At 41.8% G+C, this 18,574-nt stretch overlaps 1 protein-coding gene and 1 pseudogene across 2 annotated transcripts in view; one reads left to right on the top strand and one right to left on the bottom strand.

Annotated features, from left to right (window-relative positions):
- Map3k7cl (MAP3K7 C-terminal like) overlaps positions 1–2,865 on the bottom strand; it is a 41,167-nt gene extending 38,302 nt beyond the window's left edge. Inside the window, exons 1-2 of one of the 2 annotated variants that reach the window (XM_031364745.1) lie at positions 2,437–2,865; positions 8–116 (exon numbers count right to left, since the gene is read on the bottom strand). In XM_031364745.1, the coding sequence (XP_031220605.1) occupies positions 8–77 (70 nt within the window). In that variant the 5' untranslated portion in view covers positions 78–116; positions 2,437–2,865. Of the gene's footprint in view, positions 1–7; positions 117–2,436 lie in introns of those variants that run through there. The other variant, XM_031364747.1, reaches the window with a different exon arrangement.
- LOC116083723 lies at positions 2,264–6,651 on the top strand (annotated as a pseudogene).
- Positions 6,652–18,574: the final 11,923 nt, after the last annotated feature.

The following is an 18,574-nucleotide window of genomic DNA, read 5'->3' as shown; positions in this document are numbered from 1 at the left end:
AGTGTACCTGAGGCATCATTGAGGCTAAATGCGATGCGTACTGGCTTATCTGCAGGCACCCTGGCTGTGCTGATCATGTGGGCACCTGAGGCCCGGCCTTCTCCTGGGTCTTCCAGCTGCAAGGACAAGAGATAGCCATTGTCAGTTTACCCAGCGTCACACCCTGACTCTCCAGAGACCCTCGGAAATAAGAAGGGAGATTTAGCAAGTTGACTTTCCCACATTGTATTACGTACCTGGTCCATTTTAATTTTTTTCTCTCTTCTGCAAAAAAAATTTACTTTGGTAATAGACATCCAGAATGAATGAAAATATGGTTTAAAATTTCTTATTTTATAGTTTCAATATCGCTTTCCACTGATCAGTTGAATCTTGGTTTTGAGGGTCGCCTGTTATTTTTAATTGGGGGCAATATTAAAAAAAAGATAGAGTCTTAATAGAGTCTCAGGTGGCTTCAGACTAAGATGCTTTTCCATGCTTAGGGGCTAGGGAGAGAGCCCAGCTGGTAAAATACTTGCCACGAAAGCAGAAGGATCTGAGTTCAAGTCCCCTGTAAAAAAAAACAGGAGGCATGGTGGTCCAAACCTGTGACCTGAGTAATGGAGAGACAGAGACGAACAGAGCTCGGAGGCCCCCAGGGCGACTAGCCTGGCCTAATTGGCAGCAAGCAAGCCCTGCTAACTAGTGAAAGACCAGGCTTCAAAGAGCAAGGAAGACCAAACTGGGAATTGGCCTGTGGCCTCCACATGTATGTGCACACCTGCATGACCATGCAGATGCGCAAACACACAAACACACAAAGCCTAAATTAAATACAGTGTTTCGTTTGGGAGGTAGTAAAGGATGAATATCATTTAAAGTAAACCCAAACCATTTTACACCACCTTACAGTTGGAGTATGAAAATCACATTCTTAACTACCTGATGAGCTAGAAGTCTATCAGACACGTGTGCCTACGGCTTCACCTCTTAACAGCAGGCAGGGTAGAACCCAAACCAAACCCTGGCTGTAGAACACATGGCTATAATTTCCAGCACATGTAGAAGCAGGAGGATCAGCTGATCCAAGGAGATATTTACTAAATCGTGAGTTCAAAGCCAGCTTGGGCTACACAAAGCCCTCTCTGTCTAAACAAAACAAAACACCTAAAAGCATCCTATGAATGTTTGGCTCTATTTATTAAATTATTATTTAGTTAATAAACTTAGAGACAATGTGTGGAAAACATCCTATATTAGCCTTTCTACTTTTGGTCATGCCTCTCCTAAACTCTCTCCTCTTCAACTCATGTAGGCAGGATCCCCCCCCCCAAAAAAAAAAACCCTGCATGATATTTTAAGGAAAACGTCTCCAAAAATGGCAAAATATAAATAATATCTTTAGCCATCCTTGGCAGGATCTTGGGAACCACGGTAGCGGAATATTTTCTCATGGTCAGGTTTTTTTTTACTCTTTCCCATAGCCTTTCTGTGTCTAAAAATAGTATCCAGAATACTGGGGTTTGTTTTTATAATTACTTATGTAGGCAAGTCCAAGGCATACATTTGTCCAAGTGCATTCAGAGGTGCATACATTGTGAACCGTCTTAGGTACCATACTGAAAGAAAACAGGCTTATATCAGCCATCCAGTAAAGCTTAAAAACACAGTAAATGTTTATGAGCCACTTAGAATTCTGTTGAGCCCACTAAGTTAATCTGCACAATAGCTCTGAGCACTGGACACTCTACACACCATAGCATATAACTACATTACAAAAGGATGGTATCCTAAAATGACTATGAGTTAACACTTCTTGATTTTACAAAATCAACTTCTTGATTTAACACTTCTTGATTTTACAAAAACAAAAAACAAAAAACAAAAAACAAAAAACAAAAAAACCCTCTGACACATTTCTGTGTGGTTTCTTCTGCTTGGTATAAGTATTCTCTTAACCACCTGTTTCTGAAGAAAGAGCACAGACGGTCTCAAGTTGAACAAAACAAACAAAAGCTCCAAGAGTTGTAGCCAAAAGGGAAAGTCTTACTTCTCGTCCTACAGTGCCCAGTCTGCCTGAGTGTCTTCTAGGGATGGGAAGCTCACACCTCTTCAGGTACATCCCTGCCCACTTCCCTGCATCAACAAATGAAGCACAGGAGATGGAAATCTGCCTCTTGGGTTTACTAAGCAGACCTTTGCTTTGGTTTCAAGCTAGAGGAATGAAGACGATAAACACAGCTAAGGGCAAGACAATAGAAAATATCTGTCTGCTTCCGAAAGGATGATGTCCAGATCCGGTAGATTTTTGAGTTCCGCACAGCATCCACACTTGCCTTTCCATCGCACCTCCTGGGGAAAGCGGCTGCTGGGTCCTTCTCCAGCCACTGTAACGGAGCCTTAGTTAAGTTGCCTGTGCTCAGAGCGGTTAGCTGAGTGTCGCACCTGTTGCCTTACCTCACTTAGTTGAGAGTCTGCGCTTGTGTAATCCAGGGCCAGCCACTGCCTTGGCCAGTCGTTGAGTTTGTGGAGTCAAGACTCAGCGAGAGAGCAGTCTGCACCTGCTGCATAGCAGCCACAGACACTCTGAGGAGCAGAGACAGCTGCCCAGCATGCACACTACCTGCTCTGCCCCGGACCCCAGCGTCCCATCCCACGGGACCTCCCTGTTCCGCTTCCTCGCATAGCCCCTCTCTCCTTTCCTTGCCACCCCGACAGCCAGGATGTTGTCATGTTTCTAGAAAAAGCAAGAGCAAAAGAAAAACCCCTCCTCCTGTCAAAAACATTGATAAACAGCAAGTTGTAGAGCGTCCAAATGTTTTAATTCATTAGTCCTGGCAAACCTAAAATACTAACAGACTTGCTTCACAAGACAGGAATGTGTTCGTGGTGACCCAATCCGTGTCTGTGTCTATTCCAGCGAACTGGCAAAGATAGCATGACTCTAGTCAGCAAAAATGTCAGCTCAGCTAGACCCAGCCAAGTTGGACAGGCCACTGGCAGACTCTTGGATCGGAGCAGTGATGATCCCATTAAGAAGGTGAGGTCTGAGGTTGAGCTGGTCCTGAGCTTGATGACTTGATTCATGCTACACAGGCAGGCATTCATAAAAGGGGTCAGCGGTCAATCGGGAACATCGGGATCCTTCAAACTTCTCTTTACAGTTGAAAACTTGGATGCCTTGGGTATTTAAAAATAACTGAACCATGATGTTAAGGTTAAATAGTTAAATATAAATAACGTTAAGAGAATGCAAAGACAAACCACAAACTGAAAGAAAATATTTGCAAAATGCACAGGGTAATCCAAAATATGAGAAGAAAACTTAAAACTGGACAGAGGGAAAACAATCCAGCCGGGGAGATGGGAAGGGATGAGGAGCCTGGGAAAGAGTTCTGAACAGGTACTTTTTCAGCAAAGGTAAACAGGTAACAAGTAAACCTATGGAAAGATGATGGGCTTTCATGTCATTAGAGAGCTGCAGACTGAAATAATGTGGTGTTCCTAGGTACCCGTTCCCACTGCCCACATCCCAAAGCCGATGAAGTACGTATGGAGAAGAATGCTAGTTCTCCCTCACTTCTAGTGGGAATACAAAATGATAAAAGAACATTTGAATACAACTTGATCATTTCTTACTAAACCAAACATATTTTTATCATGTGATCCATCAATCGCAGGCTGTTCCATGGCCTAGCATCCAGGTTCACGTGACAATTATGGGTAATACATTCAGCCTCAAAGAAGTCAAAGTTGTCCATCTTTTATGTGCTGAATGCAAGTAAATAATTATGCCTTGCATTTTAAATGTCATCCAAAGACCCACGCATGGAAGGTTTGCTCTGCTGTCCACAGCATGACTTTGAAGTGATGAAAACTTTTTTGGGGGGGTGGTCTCTCTTAGGTGACTGAAGGAATGCCCTTAATGATATTAGTGTCCAGGCCCTCCTCTTACTCTCTCTTTGCTCTCCTGGATATATTATAGATGGGGGCAGTTTTCTTCATCACACACTCCATGATAAATTGCCTCTCCACAGGCCCAAAGGCAATGGGACCAAGTGACTATGGGCTACAGCTTTCAAAACCATGAGACCAAATTAATCTTTCAGACTTACAAGTTGACTTCTTAGGTCCTTTGCCAAAACAATGAAAATGAATCCAATACCATATCTTTAGTGACTCTCACCTTGGGTCCCTAGGCCTGCCTCTAGAGGAGCTGATGGTGACATTGATGTTGCTACAGTTATCAATAACTGGAGTCCAGAGACACTGACAGTCACGGATGGAAAACAGATCTTTCTTAAAGTGACAGTTTATATTAAATACATGGGACTCATCTCCTTCTCTGATTGTGTGCCTCTGACAGAGGCAGCATCTCTGAGTCCCAGAGTCATAAAAGTAATCCTGGAGGCTTCCCAGTGCATGGGCTATAATACTCATAGCTGTGTCTTCTAACATCAAAAATGATTCCAAGAGAGAGAGGTGTGCCAGATGCTACGGTGGAAAAGATTTCAACAAAGGATAATTTGACAACAGTGAGTAAAACATAAATTAAAAATGTCTCATTTTTCTTATTTAGACTATTTAGATAGTCTAAGTATGCTCTGTCGGAGCCTGGTAATATAAATTGAAACTTTTCCAACCATAATATCTACTGACTCTTCTGTCACCTTAGGAATGATGGTGCATGTCTGGACTCATTACCCAAAACACATTCAAGCAACAAATAGGAAACACAAATGAAGTCAAGTCCCACAACTGAAACCCAAAATAACCCAGATGGCTCTTTAGAAATGCAAAAAAATACATAGAAATTCAATCCAGAAAGGATTTATGTGCACATGAAAATATTAACACATCAACCATATGTTTCTGAGTGGTACCAATACCCACTTTTTTTTGTTTTATTCTTTTCAGCAATAAGTATTTTTACTGTTTTATGCTAGTCAGCTTTTCATTACCATAACAAGATATTTGAGACAAATCAAGTGAAAAAGGGAAGGGCTTATTTTGTTTCATGGTCTCAGGAGCTTCCATCCATGGTCACTTGAGCCCATTGGTTGGCACTTATGGCAGAACAGTACTTCACTGCAGGAACATTTTGTGGAGAAGGCAATGATGTTCTGTTCTCCCACATGGAATGAAGCAAAGGGAGAAAATTCAACAATCTGCCAAGAGCCCAGCTGGGGACCAAGCTTAGAATACGTGGGCCTTTGGAAACACTCCAGACACAAATTCAAGCATTGTTATGGGGAGTTATTTTTTAATAAAAAAGGGACTTTCATCTGGGAATCATGTGTATTCCTTTAATCTCAGCACTTAGGAAGCAAAGTCAAGAAGACCTCCATTTGCTCAGGGCCAGCCTTGTCTACAAAATAGGTTCCAGACCAGCCTAGAAATAAGGGGCCATAGTATGTTCACATACGAGTTTGTGTCTGATTATGAGTTAGGATATGCTCATAGTATAGGCTATTATCATAATTTGATGATATAAATTTCTCAACACAATACGAGAGTTTTGTGAAGACTTTGTATTTTCCAGAGCAGTGCTTCCTCTGACTTGCTTGGTTGTTTAGAAAGCATGGTCACTCCCTGATAAGGTCATCTTCAGGCCAGCCTCTCCTCCTGCCACTGACCACAGTCAAGCCTCAAGTCCCCAGAGCCTCTTCCTGCTTCTTTTTTGGTTTGTCAGAGCCACACAAGGAAAATTCCACACAAGCTTCAAAGATCAAGAGCAAGCACAAGACACCGGCCCATTGGCTTTGCTTTTAGCCTTTAGGTGATATGCGAAATCATATGGATTCTTTAAAATTTATTTTATGTGCCTGGGTGTGTATATACATACCACATGTGTGGAGGAGCCCTTGTAGGTCAGAAGAGGATTGGATCTCCTACAGCTGGAAGTACAAGCAGTTGTGAGCCACTGTGTAGGTCCTAGGAACCAAACTAGGTCATCTAAGCAAGCATGGTCTTAAGCACTAAGACGGGAGGTGGAAAACTGTGACCTATGAGTCCAACCCAGACTGTTCTCTGGTATATAAAACTTTGTTGGAACACAGCCATAACCACCATCATTCAGTCCCTGTTTTTCTCGCTGAAGTCAGTGCCAACACACACCACTTAAGAATCCAAGAATCTGGTTCTTCTCCTAGACTTCATTTAATTTAATGAAATAATCTATGCTTTGATTTCTCCAGATACAAAGTGGGAGATACTTTATCATTATTAAAATTACAAGAATTGACTTTCCTTCCCACAATCTCTCAAACCCTTCCTTTCCAACTTGGGCCCTTCTCGCCACAAAGAAGGGTGGCGAGAAGAAGGGCTGTTCTGCCATCAACAAGGTGGTGACCTGAGAATACACCACCAGCATTCACAAGTGCATCCATGGAGTGGGCTTCAAGAAGTGTGCTCCTTGGGCACTCAAAAAAATTCAGAAATTTTCCATGAAGAAAATGGGGACTCCAGGTGTGTGCATTGACACCAGGCTCAATAAAGCCCTCTGGGCCAAGGGAATAAAGAATGTCCCATATCACATCCAACATCCAAGTATGCTTGTCCAAAAAAGGTAATGAGGATGAGGATTAACCAAACAAGCTCTACACATTGGTAACTTACATGCCTGTTACCACAGTCAAAAATCTACAGTCAGTCAGTGTGGATGAGAACTAACCTGCTGAATGTCAAATAAGGTTGCAGAACTGCCAAAAAGAAAGACAGACAGACAGACAGACAGACAGACAGACAGACAGAAAGAAAGGAAGGAAGGAAGGAAGAAATGAAGAAAGAAAGATTATATGAGTTAATATAAATGTATATAAGAATGCCAGAAATCATCATTATTCTAATGGGCAAAACTTTGGAAAAATTCACAAGAAGAACATTTACACTACCTGTTTTAAGGCTCAGGGAACACTGAAGATGAGGGATCAGAAAGAATGAAACAAGTGGTACATCTCAGGTGCACATACACACAAGCTTAGGGACTATCCATGAAGACAGGACATAAAGACTGTAAGAGCCAGAGATTTGGGAAGATAGGAGCAAAACACTGTTTTGGGGACATGCTGAGACCAATGCATTCCTGAACTTGGAGCAACTATGGTTGACTGCCCAAGACCAACACAAGATCAAATCTGCCAACAGTCCAGCCATGGCCCTCCTAACTGAGGAGCTATGGACAACTGGTGGCTTCTGGGGAAGGGAGAGTCAGTTCTCATTCTGGGTGTGACTGCTGGCAGTCCAACACTAGTCCAGTGGATGGCCCCAAACCATAAATACATGGAGAGCACAAACTGGATCCAACTGGTCCTTTTAAAGAGAGAGGGAGAATGTTAGTGTGGTGGCACACACTTTTAATCTCACCACTTGGGAGGCAGAGGCAGGCAGGTCTCTGTGAGTTTGAAGCCAACCTGGTCTACAGAGTGAGTTTCAAGACTGTGAGACCCTATGCCAGAGAAAGAGAGACAGGGGAGAGTGTGGAGAGGGAGCCATGAAATTGGAAGAGGGACATGGGGAGGTATTGGATCTGGGAAATCTCAAGGAATTAATAAGAATATTTTAAGAGCAAAACAATAAAAGAAAAGAGGAGAAAAGGAATATATGAGGCAAAAGACTGGGAAAGAGCTGTTACATACTATTTTCTGAGCATGACGTATCATGATCTCATAGCCACTGGAGCTGCTTTAGTGAGCCTGGGTGAGACTCGACGTATTCAATCATGTATAGATCAGAGAAGGGTTGACTGGGAACCCTATCCTCTTTGCTTAACTATTGGCTGTAGTGAATTCTGGGGGAGAAGTGGCTATTTTGTCCCCACGGATGGGTCTATGGTCAAAGAAATAGCCCTGATTAAATTCAATAGATAACAAGACAAAAATACATGCACGTAGGAAAGAACCTTGAAGTGAGGAGGGTGGTAACAGGGGAAAGGGAAATAGAAGAGAACTGAGAGTAATCAGAATGCACTATACGCATATGGGCAATTGCCAAAGAACAAATACAATTAAAGCTACTGTTTAAAAGCAAAGACGTGTGTGTGTGTGTGTGTGTGTGTGTGTGTGTGTGTGTGTATGTGTGTGTGTATTGTGTCTGTGGGCATTCGCACACACATACACACATAAAATCTATGTGGGAGTAAATCAGACATGTCACATCTCCATGCCCTAGTTTGCTCAACTAGGCCAGCAAACTTGCTGTAAAGAAACAGAGTGAATACTTTGAATGAGTAGAGAAGTGTTCACCACCCTTAGTCATCAGAGAAATGCAAACCAAAATGACTCTGAGATTCCATGTTACACTTGTCAGAATGGCTGAGATCACTAACATGAGTGACAACTCATGCTGGCAAGAATGTAGAGCAAAGCGAACACTCCTCCACTACTGATGGAACTGTACACTTGTACAACCACTATGGAAATCAATATGGTAGGTTCCTCAGGAAACTGGGAATCAATCTACCTCAGGATCCAGCTATTCCCCTTGGGAATATACCCAAAGGATGCTCCATCCTAGCACAAGGACACTTGCTCAACTATGTTCGTTGTGGCTTTATTTGTAGTAGCCAGAAACTGGAAACAACGTAGCTGTTGCTTAACAGAATATTGTATAAAGAAGATGTGGTGCATTTATTTACACAGTAGAATATTAGTCAGCTGCTTAAAAAAATGACATCATGAAATTTGCAGGCAAATAGATAGAACTACAAAAAAAAAAATCATCCTTAGTGAGGTAGGATCCAGAAAGATAAATATAGTATGCATTCACTTGGAAGTAGGTATTAGCCATTAAGTAAATGATAACCAAGCTACAGTCTGTAGAGCCAGAGAGGTTATATAAAGAGGAGGGGACACATGGATCTCCATGGAAGGGGAAATAGAATAGAATAGATTTTATAGGCAGATTGGAGACATGTGGGGATTAGATTAGGGAGACCAAGTGAGCGGGTAGATAGGGTGGAGGAAGAGAGTGTGGAGAGAAATAGTTGGAATTGGGGGAGGAGGGGAATGTAGGGGGTAGTGTGGAAATTTAGTTCAGTGGAAACTTCCTGGAACCTATAAAGGTATCCTAATGAAGATGCCTAGTAATAGAGGATACTTAGTCTGAACTAGCATCTGAACATAAAACTAGGTGAGGCTTCCATTTGCAGGACCAGATTGCATTCATTGAGTTGTTGGCTTAGGGGTTCCCATGGAAATACCCAAACAACCCAGCCTGATGATAAGACTGTCTATTTGTTCTCTACAAATAGACAGTGGGTGGGGCCCCATTGCTGAGAACAACACTCACACAACTCATTGAACATGGAGAAGTCCAGCTGGTACCTACATGGAGCCTTCATCCTATGTTCTAGTCTCTTTGGTGTGGGAAGGTACTTAGCACGTTACTGAAAGAGAAAGGTAGACACCAACCCAGCCACAAAACCTTTGACCTACAATCTTGCCTGCAAAATATGCTAAGACAATGGTGGCACGGAACCTGTGGGAGCAGCCAACCAATGTCTAATTTGATTTAAGGCCCATTCCATGAGAATAAACCCATACCTGGCAATGCTTGGTTAACCAAGAACCAAAGAGTAAGTAGCCCAGAGACCTAGAGTGAAACAAAACACTGCTGGACTGAAAAAAATCAATCAATAAAATACTTTTTTTTTTTTTTTTTTTGGCTTTTTGAGGCAGGGTTTCTCTGTGTAGCCCTGGCTGTCCTGGAACTCACTCTGTAGACCAGGCTGGCCTAGAACTCAGAAATCCACCTGCCTCTACCTCCCAACTGCTGGTGTGCGCCACCACTGCCTGGCAATAAAATACTTCTTAATGATAATTTGTCATACTCATAGATCGGTGCCTTATCCAGTCATCACCAGAAAGGCTTCCTTTAGCCATAGGTAAAAACAGACGCAGAGACTCACAGACAGATGTTATGGGGAGAGAGTGTCTAAATTGGATGTCTCCTTCAAGTCTCTTCCCTCAAAGTTCAGAGAATCAATTCCACAGAAGAAGACATTGTAAGGGTCAAAGGGGACAGAAGATGCTAAGAAAACAGGGCCCTCTGAGTCAGCTAAGCAAGGCACATATGAGCTTGCAGAGACATAACCCAGAGTCTACATATGTCAGCACCAGGTTCTTTGCATATATATTATAGCTATTAGCTAAGTATTTTTATAGGACACCTGACTATGTGAACGAGTAGCTCTCTGACTCTAGTGCCTGCTCTTGAGACTCTTTTCCTTCTGTTGGGTTGCCATGTCCAATTTTGATATAGTAGTTTTTGCTTCATCTTGTTATATTTTATTTTGCAATGTTTGTTTCTCTCTTAGAAGCTTGTTCTTTTCTAATGAGAGGCAGAAAGGAGTGGATATGGAGGTAGGAAGCGGGGAGGAACAAAGGAGACAAGAGGGAGGGAAATTATGATTTATTATATGATAAAAAGAATCTATTTTCATTAGAAGAAAAAAAGAGTCAAAGAATGAATATTCTGGGTAATTTTTTTCAAGGCACATGACTTTGGTTATTACTCACCCCCATCCTAGATGAGTAGACACAGACATCAGACAAATTGGAAAGACTCCAGTACAATTTTTATTTAGAAAATAGTAAATAAATTTGTCCAGAAGAATTCCAAGAAAATTGCATACTGGACAATAAAATTAATATTGGATTTTCTTCAGTATTTAAAAATGTAAGAATCATTTCTAGGTGTTGGACCCCACCAAGTAGATGGTGGAGCAAAACTTCATCTGAGGCCTTTGATCTAGGAAGAGTTAGCCATCAAGCCTACACTGGATACATCAGGATTCCTAACTGGAATCCTGTGATATTTTGTCTCTGGCTTTTAAAACTTGCTTATCTAAAAATTAAAAGACTTCATACTCTCTGAGTTTTTTAGTTGCCATTGATTAAACTTGACATTTGTGTGCCTGTTCTGAGGACAGCTTAGCTATCAGGCTCTTGGAGAAAAAATGAAATTTCCTTTAACATTCTTAGCTGCTAAGAAAATTATGTTTATCTTATATAACCCAACAATCCATATATTTTCCAATAATACAACCTAAAAGGAATAACTAGGTCTTACATTTTAATCTAGATTTCTTACCATCTGTAAATATTCCAATGTGTTCCTCCAAAAGGCAACAGCACTGCATTTTTTTTAACTTAACCAAAGAGCATTATCACATCAAGCAACAGCCATGAAAAGAATTCCCTGGAATCATTAATTTTGTGATTAATTTATTATCCAGTCACTGTTCAAACTTCTACTTTTCTTACACCTTTTCTTCTCAACTCATGTTTAATTTTTAATATAAAATCCAAGTGTAGTAAGCTATGTTTCTTACATTTTTAAAAAGTCTGTAATTATCCACCACCTACATTTTTACACTTTTAAATCTGTTAAATAAATAAATAAATAACCCTATAATTTCTCATATATGCCCATGTCATTATTATTATTATTATTATTATTATTATTATTATTATTATTATTATTCCTTTTATTTTTTTTTACAGTCCAGTCGTTGACCTTCCTCCGGTCTGTCCTCCCACAGTTTCTTGTCTTCAAGAAGATGTCCTCCACAACCCCCCCCATCCCACCAGGCCTCCTACTCCCTGGGACCTCAAATCTCTCAAGAGTTAGGTGCACCTTCTCCCACTGAAGCCAGACCAGGCAGTCCTCTGCTGTATATGTGTCAAGGACCTCAGACCAGCTCGTGTATGCTGCCTGGTTGGTGGCTCAGTGTTTGAGGGATATCAGGAGTCCGGGTTAGTAGAGACTGCTGGTCTTCCTATAGGATCACCCTCCCCCTCAGTTTCTTCCAGCCTTTCCCTAATCCAACCACAGGGGTCCCCAACTTCAGTCCAATGGTTGGATGTAAGTATCTGCATCTGACTCTTTCAGCTGCTTGTTAGTCCTCTCAGAGAACAGCCATGCTAGGCTCCTGTCTGTAAGCACACTGTAGCCTCAGTAATAGTATCAGGCCTTGGTGCCTCCCCTTGAGCTGGATGCCAAGTTGGGCCTGTCACTGGACTGTCTTTCCCTCAGTCTCTTCTCCATTTTACTCCCTGCAGTTCTTTTAGACAGGAACAATTGTGGGTCAGAATTTTTAACTGTGGGTTAGTAACCCTGTCCCTCTACTTAATGTTCTGTCTTTCTCTTTCTCTTTTTCTTCCTTCCTTCCTTCCTTCCTTCCTTCCTTTCCTTCTTTCCTTCTTTCTTTCTTTCCTTCTTTGTTTCTTTCCGTCTGTCTGTCTTCTCTCTCTCTCTTTCTCTCTCTCTTTCTCTCTCTCTCTCTCCTTTTTTTGCACTCCCTCATACTGCTTTATTGTATTCTCTGAAAACAGGGTGAGCAACCTTCCTGCTGCCTGTCTCTGGGCAGCATGGAGCTGAAATAACATGGTACTCATTGGCTGGACAGCACCCTGTACCTTACAACCCTCTAACCAGGGAGCCCCTAATCTGTTATCCATATGGCTGCAGCCCAGTGATAGGGGTGGGATGGGTGTGTGCCACAGACTGAGTTGTTCGGGGACCTCTTGTTCCATGGGGTGATTAGAGTTTTGGCCTGGTGAGCAAAGAATTCGGCAAGTGACAAACAGAGACAACACGAAAAAGTGTGGTATCTGAGTGTAATTGTACAAAGGAAAATCAAGCTTATATCGTATACAGAAAACAGGGCAAACAACAGAAGTCACATAGGCAGGAGATGGCCACATCACGGTCAGTGAGAACAAGCAGCCAGGTGCAAAGTGAAGGAGCAGTGGTGTACTTCCTCCTGGGCTATTTTGGTAGCCCCAAGATAAGTTCTCTAGGTCTGTCTGAGGCAAGTAGCTGAAGGTCATATTCTAGCAGTCCTTGGCTATAACATATATAATTAGTAACAGAAGCCCTACAACTTCTCTCTGGTTAGTAAAGCAATTCTGCCTTGAGTGGGACTGCTCTGATAATAAGTGCCTAACTGCTAGCTCTAACTCTTGAGACACCCTGTCTGGTAAGACAGCTTCTTTGTAAAGATTCCAAGCTAATTGCAGCTAGAAAATCAGTTAGGATTATTGAAACACTGTGGAGGCCAGGAAATAATGTTTAATCTCAGTATTAGCTAATAACGAAATATTTCTTAGGGTGCCTTTATGCCTAAATAAAGAAAGCATGCAGATCTCTCCACAGACTTTAGTAGAGACCAATCTGGAACACATCAGAGCTAGGAGATGTCAGCAACTGAATACCCCAGGAGACTGGCTCTCTGTGAAGTGTATGCCTCAGATCCATGGTCAGACCTTCAAGCCTGACACGCAGATACTACTGAAATAGACGAGTGCTACATGACAGGGGTGAGGTGATAGGGGTGGGATGGGGGTGAGGTCAAACCGGGGATACAATCTATCTTTGAAGACTTCTTAGGTACCTGCAGGAAAACTAAAAATCTTCCCTAGAAGTATAGATTTAAGAAGGCCTAGGCCTCAGAGTCCAGGTTTGGAAGGCTGGAGTATTAGAGCCTTGATGCGGGATGAACTCACTTCTGGAATCCAAACTTGGAGAAAGGCTTAAGTCATGGGTGTTCCACAAAAGCACAGATTTGGGGGCCTGGGTCAGGGAGTACAAGTGGGGTATGTTAGACCTGGGTGACTGAATCCTGAAGTCCTCAATAGTGGGGAGCAGAGGGAGGCCCATTCTAGGGAGGGGCTGGGCCCCAGAAATGGTTCAGAAAAGGAGCCATAGTCTTGAACCCTTAGTTTGGGAAAGAGGAGAGTCAGGAGCCTCAGCTCAGGGGCCTGCTTGGCTGCAGCCCTGGCACAGAACTTGTTCTTTGTCTGGTACAAAGCCTTGGCACACCAGGATGCCCTGACTTTCTACTGGAGGTGGACTTTATGAATTCCCTCTCCCCACTGCTGGGCATTTCATCTAAGGTTCCTCCATTTGAGTCCTGACAGTCTCTCACCTCCCAAGTCTCTAGTACTTTCTAGAGGGGCCCCTCACCTCCCACTTCTTGAAGTTGCATATTTCCATTCATTCTGCTAGCCTCAGGGCTTCTCACCCTTAACTAATCATGTTCCCCTTCTCCACCTCCCCTCTCCACCCAGGTCCCCTCCCTCTGTCTCCCGGGATTTTCTTCTCCCTCCCAAATGGGATTGAAGCATCCTCACTTGGACCCTTCTACTTGTTAATCTTCTTGAGTTCTGTGGATTGTATCCTGGGTATTCTGTACTATTTTTGCTAATATCCACTTATCAGTGAGCACATAGCATGCATGTCCTTTGGGTGTGAGTTACCTCACTCAGGATGATGTTTCTAGCTCCATCCATTTGCCTACAAAACTCATGATGTCCTCATTCTTAATAGCTGAATAAAATTCCATTGTGGAAATGAACCACATATTCTGTATCCATTCTTCCATTGCAGGACATCTGGATTGTTTCCAATTTCTGGCTATCACAGTTAAGGCCACCATGAACATAGTGAAGTACATGCCTCTGTGGTATGATCAGGCATCTTTTTACCCATGTCTTTTAACATGCTTCTTTCTACATCTTCACTATAAATTGACAATTGAACATAGAAAGCTTGGTACATTCTGGTCTGTGTTTATTTATTTATTTACTTTATGTGCATGGGTGTTTTGTTTGCATGTATATCTGTGTATTAAATACACAAATACGTGCCTGGTGCCTGCAGAGGCAAGCAGAGATTGTCAGATACCCAGATACTGGAGTTATGGACAGTTACGAACAGCCACATGGGTGCTGGGGATTGAGCCCAGGTCTTCTGGAAGAACATCAGTGTTCTTAACTTTGGAGCATCTCTCCAGGTCCCTGTATGTTTTTAAAGAATACTTCACAGAAAGTGAATACTATTGAGGTCTCCAATTTTGATCTAGATTCTAATTTTGACTATGTGTATTAAGCATAAATATAATGCTGCACATAATCTTTCAGAGCTCTTACAAAATCGAGTCTATTATTTAAATATAAACAAGGCACTTTTGAAATACAATTCAACTGAGCACAGTGCATTCTTGAGATGAAAAAAATGCACAAAGCTTAAACCCAGAACACATTCTGATATGCACAGTCCCTGGGCTCCCTCCTGCCAACACAGCATCGTACATGAAGATGGTGTCCTTCTGTGGCTTTTCCTCTATATCCTTTTCGGTCCATATTGAGCTGATGCCCGTGACATCCCTGGCAATGCAACACACCACACAGACAGCAATGAGCACCTGCTATTCCTGATTTTTTCTAACTACATCTTAAGCTTAGCAACAAACCTAAGCCTCTTAGAATTGAGCCTTAAACAGCTCTATTCTCTGTGTCTTGAGACATCTCATTTTTAAGGTCTTATTGTTACTGAGAATTATTAAGGAAATCCATTGAACAGTTCCTGAAAAACACAAAGTAACTGAATTTAGGAACTACTGTCTCCAAAGTGAATCTAGAGCTTGTCAAGTTGACAATCGATAGACGTGATGGTTGCAATAGCCTGCTGCCTTTGAGGTGTGCATCTTTGCATATAAGCCCTTCTATTTCAAGAAAAAAAAAAAACTCCCAAGTGAATGATGGGAAATTAAAAAAAAGAAGACTAGAACTGAATAATCTATTTCTCAGTTTCTGAACTGCTGCTAACCAAGTTACTATTACCTTAACTGCCAAAGGGCACAGTTTGGCTCAGTTTTCCTGGGAAATCTAGGAACTTTCTAGTTCCGAAAGCTGATTTCTTCAAATGGAAAAGAAAAGTATATGAACTGACTTTCTTTACTTTAGGGGACAGCTTTAGTCTATGTTGATTCCGTTTCCAGATGGAGTTTCCCCACTGTAGCCACCATCTGCCTACACATGTCTCCAGATGTATAAGCCCAAGGGGAAGAGAAGATCCCTTTTCCTGCGTCCTTAGGCCAGGCTCCAGTGCCCCCATCCTCACTATAGTTAAGGGTGGGAGGGCTTTGTCAGAGGAGACGTGTGTTGTGGATTCACATGTGAGGTTGAGTAGGAAAGACATTTATGTTAGGAAGGGAGGGAGAAAATAAAGGAAGAAGGGAACAGAAAGGGAGGGGAGTAGGAAGCATGGAAGTATGAAGAAAAACAAAATTCTAAAGTTCTTGGCTAATACCTTCATGGATCCAATGTATCAGTCTCATGAACTAGTCTGATTTAAGGTAAGGGTAACACACTGTGTACATGAGGCCAACACTGACTGCCAGACCTTCAGCCATCTCTGTTAATTCACATGGTATTTAGTGTGCAAGGCCACCCTTTAGCATTCTTATTTTATAAAGGAACAGAGAGTTAAAGTTTCAGATATTTGCTCAATGTTCCAGAACTCAGAAATTACACTCAATTTGTTGCCAAAAATAAAGCTTCGCAACAACGCGCCCATATCTTTTTCAGGCTAAGACTGCCTTTGAAGGAGATGTTTTCCTACCATTGGAACTTCTCAAGAAGCTCCCCCTTTTTTTCTTTAAACATTTTTGTTAATTCTTTGAGAATGTAATACAATGTGATCATATTCACCCCCATTCCTCCCCAGTTACTCCCAGATCTAACTCCCTTCTTCCCTCACCCTCCCAGCTTCATGTCTCTTTTTAAAAACAGCTAAGTCCACTTTGTGCTGCCCATATAACCCTGGCCATCCCCTGGAGCATGGTCAACCTACCACGGGCCACAGTCTTAAAGAACACCGACTCTCCTTCCCCCAAACCATCAACTGTTAACACCTCCTCAGCTAGGGGTGAAAGCTCATGAAGGCTCCCCTCGGGGCTAGAATACTGACTCTCTTCATCTGATGCCACTCTTGTGAAGGCCGCGCAGGCTACCACGACCTCATAAGTTAATGGTCCATTTACTTCACGTTGGTCAGGTCCTCTCAAATCTTTGGCTTCAGAAGCTACTTCTTAATAAAGGGAAAAGGCAAGCTCTGAAGGATTAGGAGGGGGCTCACTCATTTCAACAAGCTAACGATAGTGTATGTAAGTGTGACAGTCTCCTCCAGTGAACTGAATCCTGAGTTACTCCTTGCATAAGAATTTACTGTGACGTCTCTATAGATAATCAGAGAAACACAGACTGTCAGAATAAAATAGAATCTCTTTAAAAACTAAAAGTAGCGTCGAATGTCTTTCTAGGAGACTGTAGGCTACAGAACAAAAGGATGTAGGCTGAGAACCCACTGTCCTTCCATACTTTAGAGAGATTTCCATTAGGGCCCCATCCTCACCAACTTTACTCTCTATAAATGTGCATGTATACCAACAAACACTACCTTTAAAAGCAAACCATGGCCCTGAGAAGGAAAGGATGAATAACATCTAGATTTTGAAAATAAGAGGAAAAATTTCCAATCTCATTGAAATTGGGATTTCCTTTTCTTGTCTCAATACAGAATTATCAGTCAAATCTCATTTATTCTTTTTCAGAAAGACTATAAAACATACCAAAACACCAAACTTGTGATTTTCCAAACCCCTGCTTGATCCCCTTCTGGTTCACCTTTCATATGTTGGTAGAAATGGAGTAGCTGAAATAATCTATGGAACTGAGCTAAGGAGACATTGACTTGAGTATATGTTTTCTAGCATAACGTTCAGAGTATGTTATTGGGCTTTCCCATGTAGAAACGTCACCTAGAATTAACCCCATCACCCACTGAGTCAACTCATATAGCATTCCAGAATGATGAATCAAGTCCACCAGCCATTTCATGCCATTAATGTGTCTTGGACAGCATTTATTGTCCCATAGCCTTTATGTCCAATAATAATTTATGACCCAAGACCTACACATCTGTCATAAAGGCACTTCCAGGTAAACCTAGAAGCATAAATATTTTCTAGTTTCAAAACTCAACTAAAGCAATAAAGGGTTTTGTTGTTGCTGCTGCTGCTTTATTTGTTTCTTATTAGTTTTGGCTTGCTTTTAGGCATATATTCACAAGGATGAAGAAGACAAGGAAAAAGAAAATAGAAATAAGATTTTGCAACCAGAAACTTAGTAGAAGAGTGGTAAGAAGAGATATAGCCAGAAACAGCTGAACACATTTAAAGTGGAAGAAGGCTAAGAATGAATCAATGTACATTCCACTATGAAATTCCCCAAACTGCTAGAATTCATAATTTCAAGCACAAGTGACAAAAATGAAAGAGGGAAATTTGAAAGATTTGCTAGAAGTTTGTTCAAGAAGCAATCAAATGCAAATAGTCACTACAGTGGGTATTACACCACATATACATATACATATATATACATATATATACATATACATATACACATGCACATACACATACACATACACATGCACATGCACATATACATACACATACACATACACATACACATGCACATGCACATATACATACACATACACATACACATACACATACACATGCACATGCCCATGCACATGCACACCCCAGAATGACTTTGGTGGAAAAAGACTGGCTTCAACAACAGTGTAGTACATGAACCTACAGTTTATTGCAAAAATAAAAATGGTTACAACTGCTTTGAGAAAAAAAAATCTGAGAGTTTCTTTTACAAGTAACATTTGACCGGGCGGTGGTGGCGCACACCTTTAATCCCAGCACTTGGGAGGCAGAGGCAGGCGGATTTCTGAG

The sequence above is a fragment of the Mastomys coucha genome, unplaced genomic scaffold (assembly GCF_008632895.1).
Source record: "Mastomys coucha isolate ucsf_1 unplaced genomic scaffold, UCSF_Mcou_1 pScaffold12, whole genome shotgun sequence".
Lineage (NCBI taxonomy): Eukaryota > Metazoa > Chordata > Mammalia > Rodentia > Muridae > Mastomys > Mastomys coucha.
The sequence above is the reverse complement of the archived record's forward strand: the minus strand, read 5'-3'. Positions and strand labels throughout refer to the sequence as shown.